The 25787-nt window shown below is 64.5% G+C and overlaps 2 protein-coding genes, 1 long non-coding RNA gene and 1 other non-coding gene across 6 annotated transcripts; 3 read left to right on the forward strand and 1 right to left on the reverse strand.

The window, feature by feature from the left end:
- Positions 1-371: 371 nt before the first annotated feature.
- CCM2 (CCM2 scaffold protein) lies at positions 372-11435 on the reverse strand. Of its 3 annotated transcripts, none has more exons than XM_066313320.1 (10): positions 11184-11435; positions 6773-6946; positions 6404-6487; positions 5894-6077; positions 5288-5424; positions 4409-4544; positions 3598-3655; positions 2787-2916; positions 1948-2086; positions 372-1157 (listed from the first exon to the last, which is right to left on the reverse strand). In XM_066313320.1, the coding sequence occupies exons 1-10, from the start codon at positions 11211-11213 to the stop codon at positions 883-885; spliced, it is 1347 nt and encodes a 448-aa protein (XP_066169417.1). In that variant the 5' UTR covers positions 11214-11435; the 3' UTR covers positions 372-882. The 3 variants fall into 3 exon arrangements, with proteins under 3 accessions (XP_066169417.1, XP_066169423.1, XP_066169431.1); XM_066313326.1 differs by lacking the exon at positions 11184-11435 and adding an exon at positions 8425-8542; XM_066313334.1 differs by lacking the exon at positions 6773-6946.
- Positions 11436-11596: 161 nt separating this feature from the next.
- On the forward strand, positions 11597-13062 carry LOC136357818 (uncharacterized). The gene is made up of 3 exons (XR_010742958.1): positions 11597-11735; positions 12099-12294; positions 12751-13062. It is a non-coding gene; the product is annotated as an uncharacterized lncRNA (long non-coding RNA).
- LOC136372991 (small nucleolar RNA SNORA9) lies at positions 11869-11997 on the forward strand. Its single transcript, XR_010745563.1, has one exon. It is a non-coding gene; the product is annotated as a small nucleolar RNA SNORA9 (small nucleolar RNA).
- Positions 13063-14021: 959 nt separating the features above from the next.
- On the forward strand, positions 14022-25133 carry PTPN23 (protein tyrosine phosphatase non-receptor type 23). The gene is made up of 25 exons (XM_066313138.1): positions 14022-14136; positions 14639-14713; positions 15224-15351; positions 16185-16261; positions 16359-16408; positions 16748-16879; positions 17174-17254; positions 17677-17808; positions 17952-17999; positions 18186-18242; positions 18387-18445; positions 18700-18779; positions 18877-18991; positions 19103-19168; positions 19274-19419; positions 19819-20127; positions 20443-20597; positions 20675-20826; positions 21057-21236; positions 21359-23321; positions 23452-23633; positions 23913-24017; positions 24104-24242; positions 24324-24437; positions 24513-25133. Exons 1-25 carry the CDS (start codon positions 14053-14055, stop codon positions 25038-25040), a joined length of 5157 nt encoding a protein of 1718 aa, XP_066169235.1. The 5' UTR covers positions 14022-14052; the 3' UTR covers positions 25041-25133.
- Positions 25134-25787: the final 654 nt, after the last annotated feature.

Below are 25787 nucleotides of genomic sequence, written 5' to 3' on the forward strand. Positions count from 1 at the left end.
GTGGGGTGACGGTGTGGGGACAGCCCGGAGGGGTCACGGGCACCGGGGGGATTGGGGCCGAGGCCTCTGGAATGTGCTGGGTCCCAAAGTGCTGAGTCAGCGTGTTCCAGAGGGGGGACAGGGGACAGAGCCCCCAGGGGTGTCCCTGTGGGATAACGGGGCACCTCCCGGCCCAGCGGGGACCCCGCTCAGGCTGGGGGCTCCCCAGGGGATGCAGATACAGGGGAGGGCTCTGGCTCAGCCCTGGGGCCCCTGCCCACATCAGGACCCCCAGGGTGGGTGAGGAGGGGGGCAGTGACTGGGCAATCCCAGACTGGGGAACTGGAATGTTCAGGAATGTTCCAGTACCATGGAGGAGAGGGTGAACAAAATTCACATTGTGGTAAAACTTCATTGGAGGGGGCAGCTCTGGAGGACCCGCTGTGCAAACTGTAAACTGGGGGAGAGCAGATCCAGCCCCTTGGGAATAGATCCCAACACTCGGGGCCTCCCTCGGGAGCAGGTCTGTACCTCTCGGGAGGAGATCTGTCCCCAAGTCCCAGGTGGAGCCCCTGGAGCTGCTGCTGAGGCTGGGGCAGTGCAGGCATTCCTGCTGGAGCCCGCAGATCCCACAGGAGGGGGCTGGGGTCCCTCCACGGGCAGCTCCATCTTCTAGGATCTCCACGAGGGCACAGGTTGGTGTTCCACGTCCCCTCCAAGGGCAGCTCCATGGTCCCTCCAGGGGCAGCTCCGTGTCCTGGGCTCCCCCCAGGGGCAGCTCCACGTCCCAGGGTCACCCAGAGCTCAGCCCCACACTCCGTGTCCCCACGGGGGGCGGCCCCACGCGTCCCCCCGGGGTGACTCCGTGTCCCGGGCGGGAGCAGCCGCCGCTGCCGGGCTCCCTCAGGACGAGTCCCGGTCCAGGCTGCAGCCCAGGGCCTCGATGTCGCTGCTGATGTGCGAGATCATGCGGTCCCACTCGTCCTCCTCCGAGGGCACGGACTGCTCGTCGGAGCTGCCGGCGGCGCCGGTGCCGTTGGAGGCGGAGGCGGCGCCCAGCGAGCGCCGGTACCGCCCGAAGCTGTCCGTGATGATGCCCCGCCCGTCCTTCACCCCGATGGTCTCCAGGAAGTTCTCGAAGTGCTGGCTGTCCTTCTCGGGGATGAAGGGACGCAGGCCTGCGGCGGGGACACAGCAGGGACATGGTGAGCGCCCGGGGCACGGCTCCCTGGGATTCCTCGCCCTTCTGGGATAAACGGGCACCTCCAGGGTCCCCTTCATCCACACCCGGGACCTGCAGCCAGCCCCCCACTGAGGGCAAAGCCCGGCTCAGGTGGGATTTTCTGAGCTCCCAACGATCTAATTCCTCACCCGGCATCTTGCTCGGCTTTGCTGAGCTTATCCCAATAATGTGTCCCATTAGGGACATCTGTCCTGTCCCCTCGCTGTCCCCAGGGGCCCCACGTGAGACACGCTCCTCCTGTCCTGTGGGGATTTTAAATTCCTGGCTCCTTTTCCTTGGATATCAGGGGCCAGGTGAGAGGCCCCAGGTGCTGTCAGACTGCTGCTGTCCTGGGAGATTTTGTGTTCCTGACCTGTTTTCCTGGGATATTAGAGGCCAGGTTGTTTAAATATCCCCTGTCTGGAGGAGGTTTCCTGGCCTGGAGATTTCCAGATTGGAATTAAATTCCCTGGCTCTGGAGGAGGTTTCTAGGTTTGGGAGAGTGTCTCAGGTCAGGAGGAGGTTCCCAGGTCTGGATTAGGTCCCCTAGATCTGGAGGAGGTTCCCAGGTGCCTCACAGCCAGGTGGGAGCAGGGAACAGCTCCGAGGAGAGCCTGCGGCTGTGGGATGAGCTGGGAATGGGGAAATCTCCACAGGAGAGAAGGATTGGGATGTTTCTCCTCTCGTGGTGGCACCCCGAGGCCTCCCCGTACCCCCAGCCCTGAGCTCTGGGCTGGTGCACTCACCCAGGAGCAGGAATTTCCTGCTGTCCCCGTAGAGCTGCTTGAGGTTGATGCAGAACTCGTGGATGGAGGCGCCGTTGCGGTACTCGTGCAGCAGCATGGCAAACTGCTGGATCTCCTGCGACGACAGCTTGGTGCGCAGCTGCGGGGACAGCACGGCGCCCTCAGGGCTGGGGAGGGCCCTGGGAATGCCACTGGAAGGGACAGGGACCCCAGGGGAAGGCAGGGGGAGCTGTGGGGGTCACCAGGACTGTGACTTGTGTGTGGAGTCTCAGGGCATGAGGGGACTTGGATGCTGGGAAAGGGAAAACGGGAGAGGCTCCCGTGGGAGACAGAGGAGACCCTGAAACTGCTGCAGGGCTGGAGCCCCTCTGCTCTGCAGCCAGGCTGGGAGAGCTGGGAATGTTCCCCTGGACAGGAGAAGGCTCCAGGGAGAGCTCAGAGGGCCTGAAGGGGCTCCAGGAGAGGGACTGGGGACAAGGGCTGGAGGGACAGGACACAGGGAATGGCTTCCCACTGGAAAAGTGCTGATTTAGATGGGATACTGGGAAGAAATTCTTAGCTGGGAAGGAAGTGAGGGATTGGAATTAATTTCCCAGAGAAGCTGTGGCTGCCCCTGGATCCATGGAAGTGCCCCAGCTAAGGCTGGAGCAACCTGGGACAGTGGAAGGTTTTCCTTGCCCTTGGCAGGGGGTGGGATTGGACCATCCTCACAGCCCCTTCCCACCCAAACCCTCCCTGGATCCCGTGACATGAGGCCACCAAGAGGCCCTCCAAGCCCAGCCCAGATGGAGCTGCTCCTCCATCCCAGCCCTCAGCCAGGCCCTGAGCCCCAGCCTCACTGTCATCATGTAGTCCTGCAGCAGCTCGGTGGCCGTGGTGCTGAGCTCGCTCTCGCTGGCCGTGGTGACGTGTGGGGACGGGAAGGAGGACGGGGACGTGTCCCCTGCTTCCAGCGTGTCTGCAAAGGAACTGCCCCCGGCCACGGTGAGCCCCACACAGCTCCTGGGCAAGGCGCTGCTGGGATTTCTGGGTGCCTCGTGCAGGGCCAGCAGTGGGCCTCTGATCCTTGGGGTGCCTCCCAACCCAGGATATTCCCTGATTCTAAAAGCCCCCAGCTCCTGAGGGCACCCCAAGACCCCCAGGGAACCAAACGCTGCTTTGGTGACTGACAATGAAGCCCTGCGTGGGAAATGATCCCTCTGGCTGCTTCCTCCTTGGGAACACCACAGGGAAAAATCCCCACACTCTGTACTTTGGGCTTAAATGTGCAGCTTTCAGTAAGGTTCCTAATCCCCCCATGTGAAACGTTCCCAGAGTATCCCTCTACCTTGGCTATTCCAAAAGCACCCCTCCATGTTAACCAGCAGTTTGTGTGTTAGGATTTCATCCCACAAACATTGTCCATGGCTCCAGTGACGCAGGAGGGAAAACCTTCCCAAATAACAAATTCTTGGAGAAAACCTTTCTCCCAGCTCCAGCTGCTGACCCTGCACCGTGCTGACACAGGGACAGCAAGTGGCTCTGACTGCCTGGAATGCTGAGAACAATCCAGGCCTGGACAGGATCTGTGCCAACCCCCCCGAGCTCCCCGATGTGCTGACGGCAGCAGATCCGGGATAATCCCGGCTCCAGGGGACACGGATCACTCACAAAGTGCTGGCATCCGCCTCGAAGGGCTCCTTCACGTCCACTTTGGTGGAAGAGTCATCTGGAGGGAGAGGATTTGGGAGACAGAATGTGAGAGGCATGAACTCGGTGTCTCCCCAAGCCAGGAGAGACACAAAGGGATTACTGGAAGGGAGGAGGTCAGGAATGAGTGACTGGGTAAGAGCAAACAGCCTCAGGGTGTGCCAGGGGAGGTTTAGCTTGGATCTCGGGGAGATTCCTTCAGGGAAAGGGCAGTCAGGTTTGGAACAGGGTGCCCAGGGAGGAGTGCAGCCCCCAGCCCTGCAGATGTGGGAAAGGGCAGTCAGGTTTGGAACAGGATGCCCAGGGAGGAGTGCAGCCCCCAGCCCTGCAGATGTGGGAAAGGGCAGTCAGGTTTGGAACAGGATGCCCAGGGAGGAGTGCAGCCCCCAGCCCTGCAGATGTGGGAAAGGGCAGTCAGGTTTGGAACAGGGTGCCCAGGGAGGAGTGCAGCCCCCAGCCCTGCAGATCTGGGAAAGGGCAGTCAATCATTGGAACAGGATGCCCAGGGAGGAGTGCAGCCCCCAGTCCTGTGGATCTGGGAAAGGGCAGTCAGGTTTGGAACAGGGTGCCCAGGGAGGAGTGCAGCCCCCAGCCCCGCGGCTGTGGCGCCTGGGGACAGGGTCAGCAGTGACCTCGGTGGTGCAGGGGTCTGGGTGGGCTGGGGGGTGTGTGAGGCCGTTGCAGGCTCAGCCATGGTGCCTGTGGCTGTGTGTGGGCCCGGGAGGGGCAGGGGCAGCCCCAGGGCAGCCCCAGGGCAGCAGGACACACGCACCACTGTGCAGGGACAGGTGCCGCGTCGGCGTCGAGGCGCCGTCGAAGATGGCACGGTCCAGGAAGTCGATGGTGGACTCGGTGTAAACGATCTGGAAGACTTGGCTGAGCAGGGAGCACAGCTCCTCAGCACCCACCTGGGAACAGCAGGGAGCTGCGGCAGAGCCCACAGAGGGAGAGGCACTCTCCCTTCAGCTCCGTGGGGCGCTGGTCCCCCATGAGGACAGGGAACGCACAGACCCCGGGTCCATCCCCCTCCCACCATCTCCACCCTCTTCCTCCTGGCAGCGGGAGCTGGGATGCTCCAGCATCAACCCAGGAGCCCCCACATTCTGTGCTGAGGCTCCTCCATGCAGCTCCCTGGGATTTTGGCTCATCCCAGAGGGGTCCAGGTGCCCCAGGGAAGGTCAGAGCTGGGAATGAGGGGAGGGAAATTCCACCCTCAGTGGAGATCAGAGAGGCTGAGACTGGAATCCCTGGATCCAGACACTGGATGAAACAAATTCCCAGGTCAGCACAGGGAAAACACCCTGATCAGCAAAACCCTGTGGTGGGATTGTCCACATGAATCCTGTGCTGCTGAAGGCAGCTCTGGGTGAAGAGAAACACCTCCTGGAAACCCTCTTGTGTCCCAAGGTTGGGACAAGGATCAGGATTCCTTCTCCAGGTGCTCCAGCAATGCCCAACCACACCTGGCATCCCTAAATCTGTGTCCCACGAGGCGTGAGAACATGGAAGGATCCAGACACACCACAGGATTTGGCCCCTGTGGAGTTTGTGGCTCCACCATCACCGTGACCCGAGAGCCAGAAAGCTCCCGGCAATCCCAGTGACTGTGAGGCCAGGCTGAGGCATTCCCAGGCTTTCCGTGGCGCTGTACCTTGCTCTCTGTGGCCAGCACCACCAGGCAGCAGCACTCCAGGGGCCCCCCTGCGCTCTCTGACAGCGAGCCCGACGTCAGCGCCTTGGAGCCCTCGGCACACAGGCTCTGGCTCGGTGAGATCCCGGGATCCTGAGCTGAGGGGAGAGCACAGGTGAGGGGAAGGCAGGGCAGGGAGGGCACGGGGAAGAGTCCTGCAGGTGAGGAAGAGCCCTGAAGCAGGAGAATGGGATGAAAAGCCTCCGGTTTGGAGCTGGTTTTGACAGTTGTCCAGCTGTTTTCACAGTTTCCATCACCGGATTTCCATCTCCTGAGGCATTTATTCCTTTATTCCACAGCCTGTCCACGGAGTTTGCAATCAGGTAAATCCCTGGCTCAGCCCTCCCCAGCTCCCTGTTCCCAAACCGTGCAGGTGTGACATGCACAGGATAGGGAATGAGGTGTCATGGAAGCCTCATGGAACGCTGTGGGTTGGAGAGACCTTGAAACCCACCCAGCCCCACCTCCTGCCGCGGGCAGGGACACCTTCCACTGTCCCAGGTGGCTCTGTGCCCAGCCCCACCCGGCCCTCAGGGGGACAATCCCAACTCCACGGCCACAACTCACCTGTCTTGAGCACCACCAGGTGTGCGGAGTCATCGCGGATGTAGGACACGGAGGCGATGTCGTGGATGGGCACCCTGAGGATCAGGTCCTCCCCGTCCCTCCACACCAGTTTGATGTTGTAGGCAGAGAGGCTGATGACGGCGTCGTGCTCTGCAGTCAGCTGCCCCGGGAGCTGGTGGGCTCTCTGCAACAGCGGGATCCACACGGGTTTAGTCATGGAATGGTTGGAGTTGGAAAGAGCTTAAGGGCTATCCAGCTCCCTGCCATGAACAGGGACACCTTCCACTAGCCCAGGCTGCTCCCCATCCAACCCGGCCTGGAACGCTTCCAGGGATGGGGACACAGCTTTTCTGGGAAATCCGTTTTAGGCCCACACCACCCTCCCAGGGGTGTTTCCCTTTGGGAACAGCTTTCCCTCCCACCCACAGAGCAGCAGCTGGCCGAGGCCCCAGCCCTGAGGCAGCTCCAGGAGCCTGGATTTTTGCCCTCTGGGAGCAGCTGAGCGCTCACCTTGGCGTTGTCTATCAAGTGCAGGATCTCCGTGCGGCTGGAGGGGTTCAGGTACCCCGGGATGGACGTGAGCTGCCCTAAATACTGGGAGAGAAGAGCCAAACCATTACCAGAGCATGGACACCGTCCTGGATGTGGCAGAATGAGTCACGGACACGCTCCAAGGAAAACCGGACATGGGTGAGAGGTGGGAATGCTCCCCTGGAGAAACAGAAGCTCCACAGAAAGCTCAGAGCCCCTCCCAGTGCCCGAGGGGTTGGGGATAGCTGGAGAGGAACTTTGGACGAGGGGGAAATGGGTTCCCGAGGGGGAAATGGGTTCCCGCTGGGATATTAGCTGGGTCATTAGGAAGGAATCCCCCGGGGGTACCTTGACCTCCTTCTCGATGTAGTCGTGGAGCAGCAGGTCGGGCTCCACGCGGTCGGGCAGCGCCACCACCACGGTGTGCAGCGGCCGCCGCTCCGTCACCTTCTCCTGAGCCTTCTTATCCCGGCCCTTCTCCCCCTTCAGGAACACTCGCTTGAACGGGGACACGATCCCAGGCTGGGGAGAGCAACGGGAGCACCAGGATCAGGATCAGGATTGGCACTGGGGGCTCTGGCAGCCCCCTCTGCCCTGTGACCCTCAATCCCATCCCGCTGCCCCGCGGACAGCGCCGGGTTTGGAGCTATAAATCCATGGATTTCCGGAGAAAAGCCTTTTCCTGGGACACAGTACAAGTGCTGGATGTTCCCCACTACCAAAATATGGCGGTTTCCCCCCAAAGTCACCGTGTTAAACCCTTCAGGTATGAGAAATGCAACTCTTATGTACAACAACATATTCCAGGTGAACAGCGGAGCCAGAGGGATTCTCCATGGTTCTGTACATCCCTGAGGATCTGCTGGGGCAACTCAACAAGGAATGCCAAAGAAACGTGAAGGAATGTTCCAAGGAGACCCCAAACAATGAGAAAATGATCCAGAAAGTGAATTTCCCTGGGAAAAATGGGAAATTCCCAACCCTGAAGTGCCAGGTTTGGAAAAAAAAAAACACACAGGCTCCCAACTGTCCTTCAGCACTGGCACAGGAATTCCACATGGATCTCACCAAGCTCCACACCGGATAAATGATTGGGAACATCCCCAAACTCCATGCTCCAGTTCCAGGTTTACCAGGAGAAATGGATGTTTGGAGCAGACAGATCCATGACTGGATCTCGGAACTCCTTGGACATGTGACTCTAATGTCCCACTCCCTGGTGGCCTCAGCCTCCCACCCCTCAGGACAACCACATCCTGGCTTTCCCAATCCCCGTGGGCAAGGGAAAGGAATGTGGCATCTGAAGGAGCAGAGAACATGCTTCCACTGTGAATTAATTAAATATAAACCAAAGAAACCTGGGACAACAGGAATTACCAACTCACAAGGAAACACGAGGACACTGGGGACAGCCTGGCCTGGAAAAACATCCCTAGGATCAGGGAGACAAAAATGAAGGGATCTTAGAGGCCAGAGAGGAGAAGAAACAGCTCCACAGCCCGGCCTCAGGAGCAGCAGTGTGGATTTTATGGGGAGCATCCCGAAGGACCCCAAGATCCTCAATCGAGATATTCCACAATCCTGCCAGGGGGCGGGGACTCTGGAGAGAAAGAAATCCTGGACACAACAGGGCTGTCTACCAAGAACAGAGATTTGATGACTCCCCAACTTGGGGATGTCCCATCCAAAACCTTGCCTAAGGATGCAGTTCTATAGGAATCTTTTGGGAATCCAAAGCAGAGCCACGGAACGTGCCACCGGGATTGAGGCCGCACCCAGACACTTCCCCGTCCAGCAGGCAGGATCCAGATCCACCCCAACCCAGAGGAACCCTCTTCTCCCCGCAGGACGTGGCTGCAGGCAGGGCTGGGGTGATTCCCTGCTCCCCTGGCTGTCCTGGGGAGGAACTGGGGCTCCAGACCCGAGGCGGAGGCACCTCCGGCTGTGACGCAGCCCCAAACAGCTTCTGCTTTTGGGGCACCCCAAACCCAGGCACCCACCTCGTCCTCCATGGGATTGCCGGCAGGAGAGCAGGACTGGGCCGTGCTGGGGGAGCTGCCGGGGCTCTGGGGGGAGCAGGGAATGCTCTCCTCGATCTGGGGGTGCCGGAATTGGGGCGCTGGGGGCAGGAAGTGCCACGGCCACAGTTTCCTGTCTCACGTGACAGACCGAGCTGGGGAGGGAACCACGGCGGGGCACGAGCCCGTTCCCTGCTCCCACCCCGCCTCCTGCACCCCCAAATCCCTGGGAACACCCCAAACCCTTCATCCTCAGCCATTACTACACCCAGGAGGGAAATATCCCCACGCTGAGGGAGGCTGAGCCCTGGTTTCTCCTCCAAGCCCAGAGCTGTTTGTTCCCACCCCCAGCTGGATCCCAGGTGTTGCTCCCAGAGGCTTTTCCAATCCACTGAGTCCATGGACTATAAAGCTTCTTCCTGCCCAGAGCAGCTGTGGTGCCCCTGGAACCCTGGCAGTGTCCAAGGCCAGGCTGGACAGGGCTTGGAGCAGCCTGGGACAGTGGAAATTCCTCCACCACCCCAATTCCCAATGTCCCAGCAAACACCGGCACATCCCACAGGATGGACACACCAAAATCCACTTCATCCCAAAGAGCAGAGGGGCTCCAGCCCTGGAGGAGCTCCTCTGGATCTCTCCAGCAGCTCCAGGTGCTGCTGCTGTTGGATGCAGGGCTGGGGCAGCTCTGCAGGTGAGGAATCACCTGAGGGGGCAGAATCCCCCATTCCCTGCTGCCCACGCTGGGGATCAGCACAGGGCTGGATATTCTGGATAACAAAGGAATCGCAAGAAGAATTTCCAAAGATGCAACTCCAAGCCCAGCAGCTCCACGTTTTAGGAGGGAAATGCTGAAGCAGCTGCTGGAAGAGGCAAATGGCACCAACCTCAGTTCCCCAAGGCATCCCAGAGCTGGAAAAGCTGGGAATTCCATGCTAAGAGCTGACTAGACAGAGAATTCCCTCAGGGAAACCCTGCAAGCTTTGGATCACTGGCAGCCATCACAGGGATTGTGGAGTCAGACCAGCAGGGAAGTCATTCCCAGAAAATTCACCTCCACTTCTTCCTGGGTGTAAGCACACTGGGAGCATCCATCCTCACTGAGGCTGCAGCCGTGACACCAACCACTGCTGGTGGTTCCCATGGAACTCCAGAATTCCAGATGGATCCATCCTGCCCCACACAACTTGTGGGAAATGGTATTTTATCCCAGGACAGCCCCACACTCTCACTGGGATAACCACAAGTGACATCCAGGGAACGTGAGCTCCTGGAAGGAATTTCAGGGTCCAGTTTAGCCCAGTTCAGATTTTACCCAAAGCTGGACTTGGCCCCAAAGCCAGGCTGGGATTTTCCTCCTTATCCCAACCAAACCTGTCCTGGACTCCCTTTGGACCAGCACTGAGGGAACTCAGTTCCTTCATTCCAGCTCCGAATGCTGCTGGAATGAGCCACAGAGTGGGAAAAGCAGCTGGAACACCTGAGGAAGACAAAGATGGATCTTCCCATCTCCGTAGCCACATTATCCAGGTTTAATGGTGATCCAGAGGCAGCAGCTCCCAGGGTTAATTAACCACTAAAACCATGGAAAACTTGCCCTGGGATGGAGCCATGGATCAGCTCAGGAGAGGCCCAGGCACCCCCAGGTCCCCAGCTCAGCCCTGCTCCAGAGGGGCTCAGGGAGCTCCTGATCCATCAGGATCCTCAGGAGTGGCCACAGTGGGAGTCCCCAGAACAGGAGGGACTGGGGAATGTGGGATCAGCCTGGGAAAGGGCCAGGAGCAGCGTTTAGGGATCACAGGGAAGACAAGTGGGATTATCCAGGTGTGATAAGAGGGTCAGGGGGACAAGCCCAACAAGTCCCCGGGGAAGGGAGGAGGGAAGGATCCAGACTCTTCCCACATGCAGGAACTCAAGGGGGATGCCCCAGGGACCAGGTAAGACACAATCCCCTGGAATGCTGGGAGCTGATTCCTTCCCAAAAGCTGGATCATCCTGTCTCTAGGTGAGAGATTCCTCCTGCAGCATCTCCCAGGGCCACCTCATGGCATCATGGGCCTTTAATTCCCAAATCTGACCGGCTGGGAACCCTGGAGGGCAATTCCCAAAAAACGCCCACTCAATTTTACTCATTCTGGAAATGTTTTTCTCAGCTCTAGGCAGAGCTAGAGCTTCAGCAGGAACCTGCTGCCACCCCCCAGGATCCTCGCGAGGCCAGGGACTCCCAAAATCTCCAGTTTCTCCCCCAGACAGTGGGATCAAATCCATCCTCCCGCTCCAGGTGTGGAGCAGCTCCGGCTGAGCCTCTCCCAGAGGACACAGAAATGGGCTGAAAAGAGGGAAAGCAGGGCAACACGGGCACGGCTGCAGCTGCTGAGCCCCGGAGACACGAGAAAGGCGTAAATTAACACATGGGTGAATTAAATTAATTTGCATCAGTAATAATTTCAATAAAAAAGCAAACTCGTCAGTTAGCCCCTCCGTAACTAATATCCCCCTCAATCACTGACCCGCTCCAAGCCCTCATTCCCAGCGGCAGGTTTTGCGGCGCGGGCTCTGGGGAGGCCCCCGGCAGCGGGATGGGGGCATCTCCCGGGAAGGGGCCCTGGAACAGCCCCGGGAGGGGTCGGGCTCCGCCGGGAGGCTCCGGGCCGGGCCAGGGGCGGCCCCCGGCCGGGCTGAGCCACCCTCGGCGGGCCCAGCGCGGCCCCCGCTGCCGCTCCGCCTCTGGGCCCCGCTCTCACCTTCTTGCCCTTCTTGCCCTCCTCCTCCATGGCTCCGGCGGCGGCCCGGGCCCCCCCCGGGGCATCCCGGCCAGGGGGAGCGGCGGGGCCTCAGCGCGCGGCAGCGGCGGCGGCGGCGGCGGCCATGGCCCGCCCGGGTCCCGCTCCAGCCCCGCCTCCCGATCCCGGTCCCGCTCCCGGCGCCGATCCCGGTCCCGGCGCCGCCTCAGCGCCCGCGGATCGGCCCCGCCGCCATCTTGGGCGGCGCCTTCCCGTGACGTCATCGCCCCGCCGCCGGGGGGAGACGGGCGCAGTGCGCCTGCGCCACACGCTCGGCAGAGAGAGCCACGCCCACCCCGGACCACGCCCTCAGGCGGTAAACGCTGTAGCCACGCCCATCACCTGAGACCCCGCCCCAGGACCCCGCCTTTATTGTGATGTCATGGTGTCACCATATTTGTGACCCACCCACCGCCGCTGACCACGCCTCTCTTCTAACCCCGCCCCTTCTCTTATTTACGTGACGTCATCAGGAGGCGTCCGTTCTTTCAGCCATGGCGGCCGCAGCAGTCGGTAAGAGCGGCATGGCGGCCCGTGCGTATCCGCCGCCATCCGCCGCCATCCGCGGTCGTGAGGGGCGGCGGGGCGCGGGGGGTGTCCTGGGCTATCCCGGGGGATCGACGCTCCCTCGGAAACCGTTTTCCCGCCGCAGTCTCCAGCATGGCGGGGCCTCGTGTGGCCCCTGCCATTCCTGTAGCGCTGCCAGAACATCCCGGGGCCGTTTGAGGCCGCTCCCGGCGCTTCCCGGGGGCGGTTATAGAAACCCCGGACATGCCCGAGCTGGGTGGGACACGGGGGGACTGCGGGAGCCCGAAACCCCCCCGGCAGGGCCCGGTGCGGTGGCATCGGTGACATTCCTGCCCTTTCCCTTTCCAGGCTCCTGCTCCGAGGATCCAGAGGGAGTCAGGAAGAAGGAAGTGGAGTCAAGGGACCTGCCACCGTAATTAGCCCAGTTCTGGTTAATTAAGACTACCAAGGCCCTCCTCTCCTAGGGCTGAAATTCCATGGCAATGCCGTGACCTGGGACATGGCGCTCCACGGCAGGATTTTTTTGGTGACACCGCCTGCCCAGGTGAGGGTCATCCCCAGCTCTGCCAGTGCTCCTTGGCTGCCCAGTGGGACTGCAGGGCTGGAATGCCACGGGAATGTCGGGGAGTTTGGCTCCTGGGAGCCTGGGCTGGTCCTGGTGTCACCGTGGGCTGCGGGGCCACGTTCCCGGGCTGTCCCTGTGTCACCCCTGGCTCCAGCAGGGCGTTCCTGGGGTGACACCGGCCTGGGGTGACACAGGACCCGCCGTGTCCCGGGGCCCGTGGCTCTTCCCGCCGCAGACTCCAGCGTGGGGGGCCCTGGCGTGGCTCCCACCGTTCCTGCGGCGCTCCCGGAGCATCCCGGCGCCGTTTGAGGCCTCTCCTGGCCCTTCCCGGGAGTGGTTATGGAAACTGGACATTCCCCGGGCCCGTGTGGGATTTGGGGGAAATGGAGGGGCAGGGACAGCAGGGCCGGTGACATTCCTGTCCTTCCATTCCAGGCTCCCTCCGTGGTGATCCAGAGGGATTCGGGAAGCCACCAGGAAGGAGAAAGTGCAATGCTCTTGTCACCGTAATTAACCCAGTTCTGGTTAATGAGCGCTGCCAGCACAGGGTGTGTGCTGGGTGTCACCTGCCAGGCCTCAGCTCGTCCCACCCTTCCTGGGCCGGTGCTGTTGTCCCACAGGGATTTATCCCGTGGCTGTGCATGGAAGGAGAAGCTGGAGCAGCGTGGCAGATTCCCTGGGGGAGAACGAGGAGGATTCAGCAACACCAAAATCAGGGAATTAAACATGAACCCACAGATTTTCCACGTTTTGATTCCACAGCTTTTTTTCTTTCTGGTAAAAAAGGGATAAAAATAAGGATTCAGTGGGAGGGGAAGGAGATGGTCCAGGTGCTGGAGCAGGGACTCGCCCCATGTCCCCAGGGTCACCTGGACTTGCTGTCCCCGTGTCCCAGGCTCAGGTGGCCCCATTTCCCTGAACCACAATGTCCTTGGGTCCTGGTGTCCCCTTGTCCCTGTGCTCACGTCCTGTGTCGCGGTGTCCCCAGTCCCTGGTGGCTGATGAAGCAGGGACAGGGACACGCTGGCTGGGAGAAGGGGCAGTTCCCAGCTGGAAGAAGGTGGCCCTGGTGTGCTCCTGCTGGGATCCGGGGAGCTGCTGAGGAGCTGCTCCTGTACCAGAACCCATGAGATCGCTCCTTTCGTGGCTCAGACAATTCAATGAATGGGACAGTTAATTAATGGAGCAGATAATGATATTAACAGGTTAAATACATTATTGGAATACTGTAGGACAAAGCTGTTACTGATTGATCCACGTTATTGGAACAGCCCTGAGGGAGGAACGAGGCGTCCCTGAGACCACCGGGGCGTCCTGGAGCCCTAAATACGGAACATGACGTTGAGGGGACCGCGAGAGGTGGGGAGAAGGGCAATTAACGGGGTAATCAATTAACGGCACCCCATAGGACGAGCCTTGTAAGGGCTGGGGAGGGGCTGGGCGTGGCCCGTTGCCACAGCAACCGCCCCGCCTCCGGGGGCGGGGCTTCAGGACAATGGGCCTCCTCTATCGGGGCGGGGCGTCGCCGTGGCAACAGCGCTTTGTCCAGCCCCCCGAGTGGGCGTGGCCACACATCACGCCTTTTACGCGGTGGGGCGTTGTCGTGGGAACGGGCGCGAGTGGGCGGGGCGTCGCCATGGCAACGGAACCGGAAGTGTCGCGCGGACTCGGTGTCCCGTGAGCCCCCGCGCGCGGTTCCGGCGGGCCGGGAGCGGGCCAGGGCCGGGCCGGGCCGGGATGGAGGCCGTGCCCCGCATGCCCATGATTTGGCTCGACCTCAAGGAGGCCGGGGAGTTCGCCTTCAACGCCGCCGTCAAGAAGGTGGGGCTTGGGAAGGGGCGGCGGGGCCTGGGAGGGGTTGGGAAGGGAGACGGGAAGGTCTGGGCGCCTCTGGGCTGCCCAGGGAAGGGGAAAACGGCGGTCGGGATGCTTGAGGGCGTCCCCGGAGACGTCGGGAGTTGGGGTTTGGCTCAGGACGGGGCTGTGAGAGGCCGGGACCCCCTTCCCGGGGTGACGCGTGTCCCGCCGCCCCCGCCTCGTTAATTAGTCACTTCATTAACGGCTGTAAACAAGCTCCGCCCCTGCCGGGCCTTCCTGTGCCACGGCATTTGTGCATGGGGGAGACTGGGGGGCTCCTCAGCGCTTGTTGCGGGGACACAGGCGGCCCTGGCCGTGTCCCCAAGCCGCCACACCTTGAGGCCGGGGGGCCCTTTCTCTGCCCAAACCCGCCCTTTCCAACCTCAGCCATTCCCTGACCCCATTCCCCGAGCTGCCCCGTGGGCGTGGAACTCCTCCGGGTCCCTCACCCTGTCCCCTTGTCCAGTTTGTCCTGAAGAACTATGGGGAGAACCCGGAGAACTACAACGAGGAGCTGCGGAAGCTGGAGCTGCTCCGGCAGGTGAGGGGCGACCCCCGGAGCCACCCTGGGGGGCTCTGGGGTGGCTCTGCCGACCCCCCGGGCCCAGGCTGCCCCTCTCCCTCTCCTGTGTCCCACGGAGCAGCCTTTGGATGATCCCAGTGACCCAGGAGCTGCTGGGTGAGGGGAGCAGGGACAACTCCTGGTGGTGTCCCTGGGGTCCCCAAAGCCTGGGGTGTCCCAGCAGGCCCAGAATGGGGGACCCAGAGACCCCAGCCCAGCGCTGGGATTTCCCCTGAGGCAGGAGGGCAGGAACCTCCGCAGGTGCTGCTGCAGTTTCCTGCTCTCCCAGCGTGCCCCAGGACACCCAAATCCCTTGTGTCCCCCCATCCCTGTGGGTCCATAGCGGGGCTCCCTCGGCTCTGTTTTTGGGAGCCCACGGCCGTTCCCGAGCTTTCCCAGGAGCCAGCCCCATTCCCAGCAGCCGGGTGGGGCTGGCTCCCGCTCCCGCCCGGAGCCTGTCCCCAGAGGCTGTCCCTGCCCCGTTCCCAGAGCGCCGTCAGCGTCCCCAGGGACTTCGAGGGCTGCAGCACCCTGCGCAAGTACCTGGGGCAGCTGCACTTCCTGCAGAGCCGCATCCCCATGGGCAGCGGGCAGGACGCCGCCGTGCCCGTCACCTGGTGAGGGGTGAGGGGCTCGGGGGCCTGGGATGGGAGAGTGGGGACTGGGATGGGGGACTGGAAATGGGGAACTGGAAATGGGGACCGGGATGGGGGATTCTGGGATGGGAGAGTGGGGACTGGGATGGGGGACTGGAAATGGGGACTGGGATGGGGGATTCTGGGATGAGGGAACTGGGATTGAGGATCCTGGGACTGGGGAGTGGGTTGGAGATCTGGGATGGGGGGACTGGGGTGGGAGAGTGGGGACTGGGATGGGGGAACTGGAAATGGGGACTAGGATGGGGGAACTGGAAATGGAAACTGGGATGGGGGATTCTGGGATGAGGGAACTGGGATTGAGGATCTTGGGATGAGGGATCCTGGGATTGAGGAGTGGGTTGGAGATCTAGGATGGGGGGACTGGGATGGGGGATCTGGGATGGGGGATGTGGGATGAGGGAGCTGGAAATGGGGACTGGGATGGAGGATTCTGGGATGAGGGAACTGGGATTGAGGATCCTGGGATTGGGGAGTGGGTTGGAGATCTGGGATGGGGATTGTGGGATGGAGGGCTGAGCCAGGCAGGATATGGCCATGCCCATTCTCTGGGGAGGGACTGCTCCAGGAACCCCCTGAGGAGTGTGGTCCTGCCTGGGGTGGCACAGGGATGTCCCAGGAACCCCCTGGAGGATGACAGTGTCCTGCCTGTCCTGCCTGGGGTGGCACAGGGGGATCCCAGGGGGCCTTTGGGGAATGGGGTCCTGCACAGGGGGTCCTGGGGACCCTTGGGGATCTGGGCTCCCAGTAAGTTCTCCTCCTGGGAGAATCCCTGGTCGCCCCCTTCCCCCCAGGACTGAGATCTTCTCGGGCAAGGCGGTGACACACGAGGACATCAAGTATGAGCAGGCCTGTGTGCTCTACAACCTGGGTGAGCTCCTGCATTCCCACAGCTTTGGGGCTCCCTGGTGCCCATTCCCAGGGGATCGGGGTGTCCCTGCCCCACTGAGCCCCGCCTGTCCCCACAGGAGCTCTGCATTCCATGCTGGGAGCCATGGACAAGCGAGTGTCCGAGGAGGTAACGAGGGCTCAGTGCCAGCTCAGTCCCTCTTGGGGACAGGTGGCACCTGGGCACTGTCAGCTGCGTGTGACACGGTGTTACAGGGCAGGACTGTCCCTGTGTGGGCACTGTGAGGAGCCTGGAATCTGGGAATTGCTTTGGGGTGTCCAGGGACAGGACACTGAGGGGCCCAGCTGCCCAGGGCCGTGGTGGAGTCCCCAGTGCTGGAGGGATTTAAAGGCCCCATGGATGTGGCACTTGGGGACACGGTCAGGAGTGGCCTTGGCAGTGCTGAGGGCTGGGTGGACTCCATGATCTGGGAAGTCTTTTCCAAACCCAACAATTCCATCCCCTCAGGGCATGAAGGTGTCCTGCACCCACTTCCAGTGTGCTGCTGGTGCCTTCACCTACCTGCGGGACCACTTCCCACATTCCTACAGCGTGGACATGAGCCACCAGATCCTCAGCCTCAACATCAACCTCATGCTGGTAGGGACTGGGGGCACGGGGACACCTGAGTGTCCGTGTTCCCTGTGGGTCCAAGGAGAGAGGATCCCAGTGCCCCCGGGGGGTTTGTGGGCTCTGGGCTCTCTCCCTGGGTGGGGAAGGAGGTTTTGGGAGGCACTGGGGGATCAGGGAAGGGTCAGTGCCATTCCTGGGCTCTCCAAGCACCCTCAGGGCTGGTATTCCCTGTGCCACATCCACCCCTTGGGAAAGGGGCTGGAGCCAGTGGGTCCTGCCAGGGCTTGGGAACACTGAACATTCCTCTCTTGTCCCTGGCAGGGCCAGGCACAGGAGTGTCTCCTGGAGAAGTCCATGCTGGACAACAGGAAGAGCTTCCTGGTGGCCCGGATCAGTGCCCAGGTGAGCTCCAGCAGCTGCTCCCAGCACAGCCCTGCTCCCACTGCTCCGGGATCAGGAGCTGGAGGGGGACTTTGGGCAAGGACCTGGAGGGACAGGACACAGGGAATGGCTTCCCACTGCCAGAAGAGAGATGTGGAGGGAGTATTGGGAAGGAATTCCTTCCTGTGAGGTGGGTGAGGGACTGGAATGGAATTCCCAGAGAAGCTGTGGCTGCCCCCTGGGTCCCTGGAAGTGTCCAGGGCCAGTCTGGATGGGGCTAGCAGCAGCCTGGACTGGTGACAGTCCCTGGCCGTGGTCCCAAACCCATCCCAACCATTCCTCTGGGTCATCTGAGTCTTCGGGCTGGTGACTCCCCCTTCCCTGCCCTGCTGTGGTTCCCCTGGCATCCAGCATTCCAGGATTCCCCCCGTCCCTCTCTGTAGGTGGTGGATTACTACAAGGAGGCCTGCCGGGCGCTGGAGAACTCGGAGACGGCCTCGCTGCTGGGCAAGATCCAGAAGGATTGGAAGAAACTGGTTCAAATGAAAATCTATTATTTTGCTGCTGTGGCCCACGTGAGTGAGGGGGAGCTCGGGCTGGGGGCTCTTCCTTTTATCCCATCCCACCTCATGGTGCTCCTGGCTGCTCCCCGGGGTGTTTCTCCCCCTCTCAAAGCTCTCCCTGGAGTTACAGAGCTCTGATCCCAGTTTTCTTCCAGCTGCACATGGGGAAACAGGCCGAGGAGCAGCAGAAATTTGGGGAAAGGGTAAGTGGGGCTGTGTCATCCCGTTTGTTCTGCTCCAGCCTCTGGATCGTGGTCCTGGGAAGGGGCTTGGGTCCTGGAGGAGGTTGGGACAGACATGTCCTGTGTCCTGCCAGGGCCTGGGTGCTCTGGGAAAGCCCTGGGAAGCTCTGTCCCTCGGGGCCTGTCCCAATTCCTGCTCTCCCACAGGTCATCTACTTCCAGAGCGCTCTGGACAAGCTCAATGAAGCCATCAAGCTGGCAAAGGTGTGTTCCTGCCCTCTGGCACTGGGGCTGGGCCCTGGGCTGCCAGGCTGCAGGAGGAGGAGGATTGGGATGGGATTCAGAGGCTGAGCAGCCTCCAGGCCTCTCCAGGAGCACTGACAGCCATTCCCCCTCTCAATCCCACAGGGCCAGCCTGAAACCGTGCAGGAAGCTCTGAGGTTCACTATGGATGTCATTGGTGGGAAGTGAGTCTGTGGGGCACCCCAGGGTGTCTCCATCCTTTTCCAGGGGTCGGGAATGTTGGTGGGCAGGGAGCCTGGGGAGCATTCCCAGTGTCCTGACATGCAGCACTGCCCCGGGCCCTGTGGGTGGATGGCTGCTGTGGGAATGGCTGGAGCAATCCCAGGAGACCCAGGGGCGCTGAGCCCATTGGGAGTGAGCTCAGGGAGCCAGGAATGCCACCTGCACCTTCTCTCCCAGCCTCACTTCCCATTGCCAGGTACAATTCAGCCAAAAAGGACAATGACTTCATCTACCACGAGGCCGTGCCCGCGCTGGACACTCTGCAGTCTGTCAAAGGTCAGGGGGGCTTTGGGACCCCTGGGGACAGGGATCTGCTGGGACTGAGCAGGAGCATCCGTCTGGGAGTGGTCCCAGCCCGGGCTGTGTCCCTCAGGTGCCCCCCTGGTGAAGGCCCTGCCCGTCAACCCCACGGACCCCGCCGTCACCGGCCCCGACATCTTTGCCAAGCTGGTGCCCATGGCTGCCCACGAGGCCTCCTCCCTCTACAGGTGTGTCCAGGCTCCAGCCACAGGATGGGATGGGATGGAGCTGGGGCTGTGGAGCCTGCTGGGTATTTATTTCCCTGCGCTCATGGGATGCTCTGTCCTGTCCTGTCCCAGCGAGGAAAAGGCCAAACTGCTGCGGGATGTGATGGCCAAGATCGAAGCCAAGAACGAAGTGCTGGAGTACGTGAGGAGCCCGGCCCTCCTGCCCCACAGGGTCCTGCTGCTCCCTGCTGCTCTGCCAGCAGGGCCAGTACCACCCCTCAGAGCCCCCTCTGTGTCCCACAGCCAGTTCATGGACTCCATGCAGCTGGACCCCGAGACCGTGGACAACCTGGACATGTACAACCACATCCCACCCGTGCTGATGGAGAAATGCGCCGCGCTCAGCGTGCGCCCCGACACCGTCCGCAACCTCGTCCACTCCATGCAGGGTGAGGGCTCCGGGACCCTGGCCTGGGGGGGCTGGGGGCTGGGGGCTCCCATTGTCCCCTGCCTGGGGCTGGGGGCTGCCATTGTCCCCTGCTTGGGGCTGGGGGCTGCCACTGCCCCCTCCCGGGGGGGCCTGGGGTCCGGCATCACTCCCTGCCCACAGTGTTGGGAATGTTCTCACCGATGGCTGCTTCTGTACTGGCATAAATCCCTGAATCCCAAAGCACTTTCCCTGTTGGCTGGGAGGGGGGGATGACCCCAAAGGTGCCCACCAGGAGCCCAGCATCCCACACCCGGGTTGCCGTGTCCCTGCCTTTGGCTGCCCACAGCCGGGTTTATTCCTGGAGCTGCTGTGTCCATGGCTGGCTCCAGGCCTCCAGCAGCCCCCCGTGTCCCCCCAGTGCTCTCCGGGGTCTTCACCGACGTGGAGGCGTCGCTGAAGGAGATCCGGGACCTGCTGGAGGAGGACGAGGCGCAGGAGCGGAAGCTGCAGGAGCTGCTGGGGAGGGTCCCGCCGGCCCCAGGGTCCCCCCCGGGGCTGGCCGAGGTGAGCAAGGAGTGCTCCAAGTACCTGGAGCTGCACGAGAAGGCGAGTTTCACCAACACCGAGCTGCACCGCGCCATGAACCTGCACCTGGGCAACCTGCGCCTGCTGGGCGGGCCCCTGGAGCAGGTCCGGGCCGCCCTGCCCACCCCCAGCCTCTCCGAAGGTGAGTCCTGCCCTGGGGGCTGCGGGAGGCTGGGCTGGGTCCCCTTGTGTCCCCCAGGGGACTGGAATTGTCCCTGCCCTGGAGGCTGGGCTGTACCCCTTGTGTCCCCCAGGGGACTGGCAGTGTCCCTGCCCTGGGGGAGGAGGGGCTGCCCCTCTTTGTGCCCCCTGTGTGTCACCTGGCACTGGCACTGTCTGTGTCAGTGGGGTGGGGGCTTGTCCCCCCGGGAACATGTGAAGGGGTGCTGTGTGGGGACAGAGACTGTCCCAGCCAAGGCCTGGCTCCGCCCAGCCCCTGACCCCGCCCCACCCGCAGACGACAAACAGGTGCTGCAGAACCTGAAGCGGATCCTGGCCAAGGTGCAGGAGATGCGGGACCAGCGGATGTCCCTGGAGCAGCAGCTGCGGGAGATGATCCAGAAGGACGACATCACCACCTCGCTGGTCACCACCGACCGCTCCGAGATGAAGGTGGGCGTGGGGACACTGTGTCCCACTCAGGGACTGCTCTGTCCCCGAGCCCCACCGAGCCTCCCGTGTCCCGGCAGAAGCTCTTTGAGGAGCAGCTCAAGAAGTACGACCAGCTGAAGGTGTACCTGGAGCAGAACCTGGCTGCCCAGGAGAACGTGCTCAAGGCCCTGACCGACGCCAACGTCAAATACGCGGCCGTGCGCAAGGCCCTGGCCGAGGTGGAGCACAAGTGAGTGAGGAGGGGGGTCCTGGTGCCCTGGGGGGCCTCAGCCCCCTGGGACCGGTGTGGGGCCAGCACCAGCTTCTCCTGTCCCACCCCACTGCCGGGGCTGTGGTGGCTTTGTCCTGTCCTTGTGCCCGTCCCAGTGGCGCTGGAGGGGTCCCACGGGTGCCTGGAGCTGGGTGCCACCTTTACCCTGGCACTGTGCCCTGCTGAGCCCCTCTGTGCCTCTGTCCCAGGTGGAACACCACTGTGCAGACCCTGGTGGCCTCCTACGAGGCCTATGAGGACCTGATGAAGAAGTCCCAGGAGGGGAAGGATTTCTACACGGACCTGGAGGGGAAGGCGGCCAAGCTGCTGGAGCGGGCGCGGGCAGCGTGCCAGGCCAGCGAGGCGCACCGGCAGCAGCTGCTGGAGAGGTGGGTGGGCACTGAGACCCCCGGGGTGAGAAGGGCCTGCGGGAGCCGTGGGTGGTGCTGTGGGGGCAGGGGAGGGCTCCTGGGGGCAGCCCCTGCCCCACACTGAGCCCCCTGCCCCCCAGGGAGCTGAAGAAGCAGCCGCCCCCCCGGCCCACGGCCCCCAAGCCTCCCCTGCAGAAGAAGGCCCTGGACGAGGCCGGGGGCCCCGAGGCCGCCGACTTGGGCTCGCTGGTGCTGTCGGAGCTGCCGGAGGAGCTGCGGAGCCTCCCCCCGGAGCTGCTGCCCGGGCCCCTGGGCCAGCTGCCCCCGCCGGCGCTGGCCGCCCTGGCCGGGGGGCTGCGGCCGCCCGAGCCCTACCTGCTGCCCGGGGGGGTGGCCAGCGCCCCGCTGCCCCCCCTGGCCCCCGCGCCCCCCTTCCCGGGGCACTACCGCCTGCCCGGGCCCGGCCCCTTTCCCCCCGGCGGGGCGGCTCCGGGGCAGCTGCTGCAGCCCTCGGCCCCGGCCGGGCCGCTCCCCAGCTCCGCCGCCCCGCAGCTCTTCCCGGCCGCTGCCCTGATGCGCGGCCCGGCGCAGCCCGCTTTTGGGGGTGCCCCCCAGGTGCCGGCCCCGCGCTCGTCCCCCCAGCACGGGCCGCTGCCCGCCTACGGCCTGGGCCCGCCCGGGGCCGCCGCCGGCCCGCTCCGCCCGCCCGCGCCCGGGGCAGCGCCGCTGGGCACCCAGCCGGGGCTGGGGCCACACGAGCCCCCGGGAACGCGCCCCGCCACCACCACGGTGGACAGCGTCCAGGCGCCCATCTCCAGCTGCTCCGTGCCGCCCCGGGGACCCGCGGGCCCCTTCCTGCCCCCGCAGCGCCCGGGGGGACCCCCGGCACCCTTCCCGTACCCCGGCGGCGGGGTTCAGCCCTTCGCGGCCCCGCCTCAGGCCGCCTTCCCCCCGGCGCAGCCCCCGCCCGCCTTCGCCCAGGGCCCGCAGCAGTTTCCCCCGGGTCCCTTCCTGCCCCCGGGCCGAGCCCAGGCCGCTGTGCCCTTCCAGCAGCCGCCGCCCCGAGTCCCCCTGGCGCCGCCGGCCCGGTTCCCCCCGCAGCCCTTCACCGCCCCGGGCCCGCTGCCCCCGCAGCTCTACCAGCTGCCGGGGCAGGAGCCGCTGCCCCCCGCGGGCCTCGCCCCGCACCCGGGGGCCGTGCCCTTCCCCAGGCCGCCTGCCCAGAGCGGCGCCCCGGCCCTGGGCGGGCTGCAGCCCGTGCCCCCCGCGTCCCCCGCCCTGCCCTTCTGCCCCAGCCCGGCTGCCCCCAGCGCTCAGCCGCCCCCCGGGACCATGGCGCTGGGTGTCCCCGCGGCCGCCCCGCCCAGCCAGGCCCCTTCCCCCGGGCCCGTCCCGGGTACCGTGGCGGTGCGGGGCCCGCTGGTGCCGTCCCCGGCGCCGTCCCCGTCCCCGGCGCTGCCCGTGCAGCCCCCGGCTCCGCGGCCGCCGCCCGCGCTGCCGCCGCCGGGCCCCGGGGACGCGCCGTTCCCGCGGCAGAGCCCGTGCCCTGCCGACCTGCTGTCGTCCAGCCCCGAGAGCCAGCCCGGCGGCTCGGCCGCGCCCGGGGGGCTGCTGCAGCCCACCAAGGCGGGGGCGCAGGAGGGGCGGCGGCCCCGGGCCGTGCAGCTCATCGAGGCCGACCCGTACGCGGAGCCCGAGCGCGTCCGGCGGCTGCTGGCGGAGCTGGAGCGGTTCCGCGGGCTGGCCGAGCGCCTGGAGCGGCCCGCGCCCGGCGGCGGCTCCGAGCTGGACGCGCTCTGGAAGGAGCTGCAGGAGGCCCAGGAGCGCGACGCCCGGCAGCGCTCCATCGCCATCGCCCGCTGCTACTCCATGAAGAACCGGCACCAGGACATCATGCCCTACGACCGCAACCGCGTCGTGCTGCGCTCGGGCAAGGACGACTACATCAACGCCAGCCGCGTGGAGGACCTGTCCCCGTACTGCCCCGCGCTCATCGCCACCCAGGCCCCGCTGCTCGGCACCGCCGCCGACTTCTGGCTCATGATCTACGAGCAGAAGGTGTCCGTGGTCGTCATGCTGGTGTCGGAGCAGGAGCTGGACAAGGTGCGGAGCCGAGCGGGCGGGGGCCCGGGGCCGGGACGCGGTGCCCGGTGCCCGTGTGCGGGTGTCACCGGGCCCTGCGGGACCCGGGGCTCCCCGGGCCGTGCTGACGGCCCGTCCCGTCCCCTGGCAGAAGGTGCTGCGGTACTTCCCGTCGGAGCGGGGCCAGCCGGTGGCGCAGGGGCCGCTGACCGTGGTGCTCACCAGCCTGCGGGTGACCCCCACGCACGTGGAGCGGATGCTGACGCTGCAGTACCGCGACCAGAGCCTCAAGCGCACCGTGGCCCACCTGCAGTTCACCTCCTGGCCTGAGCTGTACGCGGGGGGCAAAGGGGCTTGGGGGGCCCTGAGCTTGTGCGGGGACAGTTCTGGGACCACAGCTCCGGAGCTGGGGAGAGGGTTTGGGGAGCCCTGAGCTTCTGCGGGGACAGTTCTGGGACCGCAGCTCCGGACTTGGGGAGAGGGTTTGGGGAGCCCTGAGCTTCTGCGGGTGCAGTTCTGGGACCGCAGCTCCCACGTGTTTTGGGCAGCCCCGACCCGTCTGGCGGGAGTCAGTGCAGAGATTCCCGCATTAAGTGTGTGTCCCCCCCCCAGGGGCCTGCCCGAGAGCAAGGGGAGCCTCCTGCGCTTCATCCAGGAGGTGCACGGCCATTACCTGCACCAGCGCCCGCTGCACACGCCCGTGGTGGTGCACTGCAGGTGAGCAGGGCCGGGGGGCTCCGGGGCGGGGGAGAGGGGCTCTCCCCATCTCTGGGCTCTGTCACGGCTCGGGGGTGTCTCGGCAGCTCCGGCGTGGGCCGCACCGGCGCCTTCTGCCTGCTGTACGCGGCGGTGCAGGAGGTGGAGGCCGGGAACGGCATCCCGGACCTGGCGCAGCTGGTGAGGCGGATGCGGCAGCAGCGCAAGCACATGCTGCAGGAGAAGGTACCGCGGGGGGCCGCAGCCCCGGGCGGGTGGGCGGCGGCTGAACCCCCTCCGGGCCTCACCGTGTCCCCTCCCCTGCAGCTGCACCTCAAGTTCTGCTTCGAGGCCGTCCTGCTGCACGCCGAGCAGGTGCTGCTGCGGCACGGCGTGGGCGGCCCCGCCCTGGCCAAGCCCCCCAACAGCGCCTCCCCCAAGGTGGGTGTCGGGGGGTCTCCGGGGGTTTTGGGGGGCCCCGCCACTGCCGGCGCTCACGGGGCCGCTCTCCCCCAGCTGTACTTCCAGCAGGACCCCCAGGACCTGGTGCTGGGGGGGGACGTGCCCATCAGCTCCATCCAGGCCACCATCGCCAAGCTCAGCATCAAGCCGGGCGCGCCCAGCGCGGAGCCCGGGGAGGGCTGGGGGCCGGAGCCCGCCCCGGAGCCCGCGGAGCCCGAGGTGCCGCCGGCGATTCCCGATGGAGTCGTGGACGGTGTCGGCGCCCCGGAGCCCGAGCCCCCTCTCCCCGAGCCCTCGGGTGACGCCGAGAGCAGCAACCACGTGTGCGGGGAGAGCCCCGAGGGGCCGGGGGAGCCGCCGGAGCCCCCCGCCGCCGCCCCGGCATCCTCCTCCTCCTCCCTGGAGCTCTTGGCCTCGCTGACGCCCGAGGCCTTCAGCCTGGACGCGTCCCTCAAGGGCAAGCAGCGCATGAACAAGCAGAATTTCCTGCAGGCGCAGCCGGGCGAGGGGCTCCGCGGGCCCCGGCCCAGCGACGACCCCCTCAGCATGCTCGACCCCCTCTGGACCCTCAACAAGGCCTGAGGGGGGCGGGGGCCGCGGCCCCTCTTGGTTTGACTCCAGGTAGAACTGACTTTTTCAGCTCTTTGCTACTAAAATAAAGCGAGTTTATCTGCAGGGCCGAGCCCTGGTGCTGCGGGGCGCGGGGTGAGTCGGGCTCGGGTTAGTTCCGTTTAATGGATCTTCCTGCACACGTTATAAAACACGATCGGTACAAAAAGCGTCCCCTGTACAGCACAAAGGTACAGCCGGGCGAAGGCCACCCGCGGGGGCCGGGCCGGGGTCCGGGGGTCCCCCTGCCCCGGGCCGGCGCCGCCTCTACAATCACCGGGGCTCCAGGGCAGGCGGCACGGGCCCGGGGCAGCCGGAGCCGGGCCCGGGGCAGCCGGAGGGGAGCGGAGCTGCCGCGCCCCCGGCCGAGCGCCTTGGTCCCGCTGTGTCCCCTCGGCTCCCTCCGCAGCGCCGGCTGGGCTCTGCCCGCTCCCAACCTGAGAGAAGCCTCCTCTGGCCCCGCAGCGGGAGGAGGAGGAGGAGGAGGAAGGTGCTATTGCTGCAGACGGGGCGCGGGAGGGAACCGGGCAGAGGCAGCACTGCCGGGGCTGGAGCCCTGCGCCCCCTGCCCCAATAAATAACTATTTACAGCGTATAAATAAATAGGGTGGGGGCAGCTGCGGCCCCGGGCGGGACCGGGCGGGGCCCTGCCGCGCCCTAAGGCACGTGGGGGCCGAGCCGTGCCCGGGAGGGGCCGGTCCCGGTCCTCTCCCGGCTGCC

This window comes from Sylvia atricapilla, chromosome 1 (assembly GCF_009819655.1).
Source record: "Sylvia atricapilla isolate bSylAtr1 chromosome 1, bSylAtr1.pri, whole genome shotgun sequence".
In the NCBI taxonomy this organism is placed as follows: domain Eukaryota; kingdom Metazoa; phylum Chordata; class Aves; order Passeriformes; family Sylviidae; genus Sylvia; species Sylvia atricapilla.

Coding starts and splice junctions, on each gene's coding strand:
- PTPN23 (XM_066313138.1), top strand. CDS start 14,053: ATGGAGGCCGTGCCCCGCATGCCCATGATTTGGCTCGACCTCAAGGAG. Junction 19,169..19,273: donor GCCAAGAACGAAGTGCTGGA/GTACGTGAGGAG, acceptor TGTGTCCCACAG/CCAGTTCATGGACTCCATGC. Junction 21,237..21,358: donor CGGCAGCAGCTGCTGGAGAG/GTGGGTGGGCAC, acceptor CCTGCCCCCCAG/GGAGCTGAAGAAGCAGCCGC.
- CCM2 (XM_066313320.1), bottom strand. CDS start 11,213: ATGGAGGAGGAGGGCAAGAAGGGCAAGAAG. Junction 5,425..5,893: donor CCTGGTGGTGCTCAAGACAG/GTGAGTTGTGGC, acceptor CTCTCCCCTCAG/CTCAGGATCCCGGGATCTCA. Junction 3,656..4,408: donor GCACCTGTCCCTGCACAGTG/GTGCGTGTGTCC, acceptor CTCTCCCTCCAG/ATGACTCTTCCACCAAAGTG.